Here is a 7,238-nt window from a genome sequence, read left to right as displayed (position 1 = left end):
TGCTTGAGAAATAGTTTTTTGATGAAAACCTGTTTTTGTACATTTTAATGGAAAACTATTACAGTAAAGGACTTAATTTTTACCCAAAAATGATATGATACTGATATAAAAATGGCTGCATTGGGCCTTTAATAATAGCTTTCATGAATAAGCCAATGTAAATGTTTAGAATTGCTTATAAATGCAGTCATAGCGTGGAAATAGAATTGTAATTGTACAAGTTAGGAAATAACAGGATAAAAGAAAGGAGAGCTAGCAAACAGTAGAGCAGAGCAGAAGTGGATGATGGAAAAAAACTAGTAAGACTAAGAGGTAAAAAAATAGATGAAATAAGAGGAGAAGAAAGCCAGGGATAAGCAGAATAAGGGCTAATGCAAACACAGTGCTGATTGGTTCCTATCTCCATGGACCATGGGGGATGATTTGGTTCCTATCTCCATGGACCATGGGGGATGATTTGGTTCCTATCTCCATGGACCATGGGGGATGATTTGGTTCCTATCTCCATGGACCATGGGGGATGATTTGGTTCTTATCTCCATGGACCATGGGGGATGATTTGGTTCCTATCTCCATGGACCATGGGGGGTGATTTGGTTCCTATCTCCATAGACCATGGGGGATGATTTGGTTCCTATCTCCATGGACCATGGGGGATGATTTGGTTCCTATCTCCATGGACCATGGGGGATGATTTGGTTCCTATCTCCATGGACCATGGGGGATGATTTGGTTCATATCTCCATGGACCATGGGGGATGATTTGGTTCCTATCTCCATGGACCATGGGGGATGATTTGGTTCCTATCTCCATGGACCATGGGGGATGATTTGGTTCCTATCTCCATGGACCATGGGGGATGATTTGGTTCCTATCTCCATGGACCATGAGGGATGATTTGGTTCCTATCTCCATGGACCATGGGGGATGATTTGGTTCCTATCTCCATGGACCATGGGGGATGATTTGGTTCCTATCTCCATGGACCATGGGGGATGATTTGGTTCCTATCTCCATAGACCATGGGGGATGATTTGGTTCCTATCTCCATGGACCCTGGTGGATGATTTGGTTCCTATCTCCATAAACCCTGGTGGATGATTTGGTTCCTATCTCCATAGACCATGGGGGATGATTTGGTTCCTATCTCCATGGACCCTGGTGGATGATTTGGTTCCTTTCCACCATGGGGGATGATTTGGTTCCTATCTCCATGGACCCTGGTGGATGATTTGGTTCCTATCTCCATGGACCCTGGTGGATGATTTGGTTCCCATCTCCATGGACCCTGGTGGATGATTTGGTTCCTATCTCCATAGACCATGGGGGATGATTTGGTTCCTATCTCCGTGGACCATGGTGTAGATAATGCTAATACGATCCCATTCCCCTCCCTCAGCATCCCTACTGGATGGAACACTGACTGACTGACTGACAGATTGACATACCGTGGGCCTTAGAAAATCAATGGCAGCCAAATCCCAGCCTGACGTCTAATTCAGTGGCACGCTATCAGGGAGTAGATAAAGGTAACGTGGAACACTTAACATTTCCATAAGCCTGCCTAATATTGCGTTTGGGTAAAATGAAGCCATCAATTTATTCCACTTCTCTTAATCAGCATCCAGCAAATTATATTCATGTATATTCATGTTGATTTTGAAAGGAATGAAGCTGATAGGCTACATTAGGGCTGCATTACAGTATTACTCTGATGCTATTAGGCCTACTCGCAGAAAGATGATTTCGTGAAATATTGAAATATCATACAGCTAATGAAAATCAGTGTGTTTAGTCAGATCATGCTTAAAATCAGTGTTAGCTCCAACCATGTAATATATGACAATAATAATTCACTAGTACAATGTGAATGGGCTGATATGAACAAATGTCCTATTGAAAAAATATCTCTCCAATAAGGGCCAATTGAGTTAGTATTTTAACTAAGTGACAAGTGTCAGCTGGTTAGGACAAGCGCAACCAGGATCCTACATTTAACCATGGAAGTGGAGGAAAAAGAGAGGGGGAGGAGGATAGGAGAGAGGAAGAAAATGGAGAGGTAGAGGAGGATGGAGAGGAAGGAAGAGAGGAATTAGGAGGGAGGGAGGCCCCGTGGATGTAATATATTAATAGCTAGGGCCTCCTTCCCTTCCTCCCCCTTGGCTGAGCCCCTAGCTGCCTACCCTGCATGGTATTGATTATTAGGCGAGTGCAGTAATCTTCTTAAGGTCATTAGGAGTACTTAATTAAAAACTAGTTAGACTGCCTTTGTTCACAAAAGCAATTGCAGCTGTTCAAATGTGATTAGCTGATAACAAACTTGTCTGGAAATATAAGGGGGCCTTTTTTAGATTTGTTTACATATTTTGAATGCATAATGTTCAACCGTTCTCATGCGGCTGCCTTGTTGCTTCCGCAAGCTACTGCATATAAGCAGAGACAAGTGCTGAAATTCCGTTTGAAACAAATAGGCAGAGTTTCTGATGGGCACTTATCATTTGGACAACAGGAATGTTGACAATGCTGTAATACATTGTTTTCTGTGTCAATTATTTTATGACGAGTTAAATGACCATATAAAATATTATAGGCTACTATAGGTATGAATGATGAAGGCTGGTTTCAGGCACCCAGAGGTAGCCTGTCTAAAGGAAAAGTTTCTCAGTCATTAGTCTACAGTCAGTGAGCATGCTTCCAAATGATGTGGGCATCATTCCCACTATTCCTAAACAACTAATTGAGCATACAGTATGTGCTTTTCACAGTGGCAACCCGTCATTCAAGGCCTGCTTTGCGTGTTCTTTTTGCATTAATACATGCTACATATCAGTTTGCAGACAACGTAAATAAAATTATACTATTAAGTTGTGATTGGCAGCTCCAAAATGCAGGTGTTTCAGCCTAGCTCATTGCTTTCTGTGCTGGAGGGAAATACAGAGCGTAGGGGTTGGTAATCTTCTCTAGTTGCGCTGTGATTGGCTCAGTGTTCTGTCACTCATGGGGACACTACGTCACTGCAAAATCTACAGGGAGAGCTAGAAAGTTCAAGCCCCCTTAGGTGCTGCAATAGAGTTAAATTAGAAGTTCCCATCCAAGAAGGCTCAAGGTCACTGGCCACAGATAAAATGATGTCAAATCATATTATATCTAGCGTAGTTTTAATTGGACTGATCATGTCAACATCATACTTCATACTTCATAAATCTTAGCTATCAAGCTAGACAAGTAGTCATCATCATGAATCACGTCGACAATCTACTGGCAAATGCTTATGAAGTGAAATGATAGATAAAACTTATCGGTGCTGATCAGTCATTGGACATAAACATTACACAACAAGATGGAAATCGCAAATTCAACAATGAGTGGTATGGAAGGAATCAGTGGCTAACTGCAGGCATTGCAAAGCAAATCAACTGGAAACTGGGAAATATCAGACTTCAATGAGTTCAAGACAACTGGAAACTGAAAAAAACTAGCTCCGACTGGGAAAATACATTTTGAACGGTCATCCAACTTGGAATTCCAAGTCGGGAACTCAGGCCTCTTTCTTGAGCTCCAACCTGAAGATCACTGACGTCATGATTCAACTTGTTTTTTTCAGAGTGCCCAGTTGTCTTCAAGGCATCATAAATCCAGAGAATGCCAGACATTGATGTCAAAGTTTCATGACAAAAATTGCCCCCAAGAAGGACCGCCGCACCACCTTTCTGCTCAATTGAGCACACACAGCAGTGAGTCCAAAAATGTATTGTATGCTGCTGCATAAATTATGTAATATGCCAGGGAGATATGCATACTGTAGCTAAGAAAGTAATAATATGTGTATGTTGTGTAGTAAGCTGTTAGTAACCCATGTGCCTCACCCTAATAATTTAGTCACTTTCCCCCTCATAACTTAGCCTAATGTTCTGACTTGGCGGTGCACATGTAGCATATAGCCTGTTTTAGAGAAATGTCATCATCAAATATTGTACGATTTATTTAAGCATTGTCTGCTTATATGCCCGCTTTATTTATCCTATGGTTCTGACTTGGTGTACAGGGAGAATACTGTAAGAACGGCCCATGTTCTGAATTCTGTCGCTGTACATTTCAAAAGTGCTGAACAAATAGTTATATTAACTACGCCTGTCTTAGCTCGCTTAATCAAAATGTCTTAATTGAAATTACAGATTGCCTCAATTTCGTGATGTCCAATTTGTAGTTACAGTCTTGTCCAATTGCTGCAACTCCTGTACGGACTCGGGATAGGCAAAGGTCGAGAGCCATGCATACTCCGAAACACAACCCTGCCAAGCCGCACTTCCTCTTGACACACTTGCTCGCTTAACCCGGATGCCAATGTTTTTTCAAAGGCAGTAAATGATGCTGAATAAACAGTTTCGCTGCCAGACAAGGCTCTGCTGAAAGCCAGGTGTAGCGGTGGTAAGGATTCACTCCATGGTGCTGAAAAGAAAGCACTGCTGTTTGGACAGCTTTATGTAGTTCCTAACAGTTTGTAGCCACTGTTTGTCACCGTTATAGTGCAATTCATGTATTGTTTAGTGTTGTGTAGTTTCTTTGTTGACATGCAACTAAAATAATTTTGGGGAGTTTGGCCCACCAAGATTTACATGCTAAAATCACCACTGGCCTTTCACATAAGCTTTGAGTAAGATCCCAATTTCATGTCCCTTCTTTCAATTAGTATTTTAATGCATTAATTTATGCTGAGTAGATAAAGACCTAAAAAACCATGGTCAGTTATAGAGTGGTGGCACAATGATAAACATTAGATAGGCTCCCTCAAATCCCTCTCTTCCGTGTTATGTTATAATCTACTGCCCCTCTCTTCTTTCCCTCCGGGCTTCAGCACCTGAATGCACGACACTGTCTGTCTGTAGTGTCCGTACCAGGGTTGCTATGGCGACCACGGGTAGCGTTTCTTCCTACGCAAGGAGACTAGAGCCACTTGTTAAACCCAGACGGATCTCTCGCGCATTGGGGGGTGTAATAGAATACTAGTCATCGCTCCTAAGCTACAGGCATTGGTAATTATCGGACTTGCATACATTAGACTGTCGTCAGCCATGTCGGGGCTTTGTCAAAGATATGCCGAGCGGCGATTGTGTCGCTGTAGTTGGTAAACGCATTGGATGACCCTGTTGTGTTTTTGTTTTGTTGCTGACAAGTTCCCGGTTGCTGCTTTGTTTTGTGTCTCGAGCGGCGTGCTGTCCAGATGGCAGCTCGCTGTAATCAGCTTTATGCGAGAAGTGCGGAGTGTCCACCACACGTCTCCAGACTGTGAGGTAAGACGACGGACAAACTCGCTGACATAAATCGAGTTTTCTATATTTAAATGTAAAAATGATATAATACTTTATTGTTAAAAAAACAAAAAACATTGTTGTATTAGCTTATTTAATCAAGGAACTGTGACTGTGTGTTAGTTTATTGGACAGCTACTTGTTGCACGTTGTATGTAGCCAGTGCGTAAGCAGCGTAGCTTCGATAAACCTGCCACTGAGGCAAACAGCAAAACAAATGATGAGTTTGTGCTTGGTTTAGTTTGACATATTTGGTGACTGTTGTAACATTTGCTGAATATATTTAGGCTACTTATAGACAACCACGTTGCTGTTCACTAGACAGCTGTCAATGACTAAGTCATTCACCATTAAACCCTATGCACAATCAGAAAGACATGGCCCTAAAGTTGCAAATATTGTAGCTAGTTAATGCTAACCTAATAATATCAGTTTTACCTAACCCCCTAAGCCCCAATTTCCCCAAAACTCAGAGAAACGGGGCATTTGAGGATCACAGATAATCCCTAGATACCACTGCAAAAAGGACACTTTGTTCAATTCAACACCAGGCAGAAAGGAAATGTTCCGTATCTGTTTAGCTTTCCCTCGATCAAACGAAACATAATAGCCTTGGGCAGGCACTAGCCTGCATGACATTTCCCCCTAGATTTGTTTTATGTCTGACTCCTCTCTCTCTCGCTCTCTCTCCCCCCCAGGTATGCGTTGGGGTGAAATCCAAGCTATCATGTGAAGGATTTGGTCTAGTGTGTGTGTTAAGCTGCGCTGCCTTACCCAAGGCAGTGGTCTGTAAAATGTCACCTCCGGCACTGTGACCATCATGACTTATTCAACGACTCAGCTTCAGGCGGCTGCCAGGCCAAACAGACGGAGCTGGACCTCACTGAAAGAGGGGATGACAGCGAGAGGGGTGAGAGGGAAAAGAGGGGTTAGAGGGAGAAGAGAGATGAGAGGAGAGAACAGAGAAAGGCAGGAGAGAGGGGTAAGAAGGGAGAGGTGGGGAAGTGAGGCATGTTTGAGAGGGGAGACAGAGTACAGAATGGGAAGAGAAAGAGAGGGAAGATGTGTGTGGAAAGTGGAGAGAAAAAACAGACGAGGAATCCGACCCTCGCTCTGGCTCTACATCCTGGCCCTTTGCCTCACCTTTGACCCTGCGACCTCTCAGGGTCACTTCCCCCGGTTGGAAAACATCGGAGCCCACAAGCCCGTCACTCTTTCTCCTTCCCGCTCCAGCTGCGGCACTCCCGAGCGCACCACTTACTGCCACAGCCCCACCTCCCTGCAGGAGCTCCACAACTGCAGCCAGGCGTTCTGCAACCAGGAGTGCCCCTACCGTTCTTCCACCCCACCCCATGCACCCCTACTGCTTCCCGCACACTGGGGCACCTGTGTCACCCAGGACGGGCTGGATCCTCGCTCACGGGCAGGAACAGGGGGAGAGGGTGTTAGAGAAGGGGATGGATCCAGCAGGAGTGTGATATTCCGTTGGACCCAGGGAGGATGCGTGGCCTCTCCTCCCTTTCAGAGTCTGGGACATCTGGGCTCCTTCACCCTGGCTGTGTGGATCAAACCGGAGGCTCCTGGAGACATGTGCGTATCACTATTATTCATTCTTATGTCTTTTATGTGTTTATACTGTTGTTAAAAACTCTATCAAGATGTTGAAATGCACTTTGTAACTCAGTTCATATAAGTGCCTATTCTCACTTCAGTTTTAAGTGACAAGTAGGCATTGGTCTAAAAACAAAAAAGAAAGGAAATTCAAATGAGCACCACACTGCCTATTCCACCCATGCTCTACCAAGGTTTTCCAACACTGTTATATATAATGTAGTTCGGGCCAGAGAGAAAGGATCATGTTAGAAAACAATCAGGTCAGAGAGGGCCATGAAACCTGAGGCCTGGGTAGTGGTGTAAGTAGGACAGGA

The 7,238-nt window shown here is 43.8% G+C and overlaps 1 protein-coding gene across 1 annotated transcript in view; it reads left to right on the top strand.

Annotated features, from left to right (window-relative positions):
* The first annotated feature begins 4,836 nt into the window (after positions 1 to 4,836).
* LOC110498381 (usherin) overlaps positions 4,837 to 7,238 on the top strand; it is a 432,088-nt gene continuing 429,686 nt past the window's right edge. Inside the window, exons 1-2 of the mRNA XM_036955034.2 lie at positions 4,837 to 5,292; positions 6,009 to 6,900. Coding sequence (XP_036810929.2) covers positions 6,131 to 6,900 — 770 coding nt within the window. The 5' untranslated portion in view covers positions 4,837 to 5,292; positions 6,009 to 6,130. The remainder of the gene's footprint in view (positions 5,293 to 6,008; positions 6,901 to 7,238) is intronic.

This window comes from Oncorhynchus mykiss, chromosome 19 (assembly GCF_057628025.1).
Source record: "Oncorhynchus mykiss isolate SJ-2025 chromosome 19, ASM5762802v1, whole genome shotgun sequence".
Taxonomy (NCBI): Eukaryota; Metazoa; Chordata; class Actinopteri; order Salmoniformes; family Salmonidae; genus Oncorhynchus; species Oncorhynchus mykiss.
This window is presented reverse-complemented; position numbering and strand designations above follow the sequence as displayed.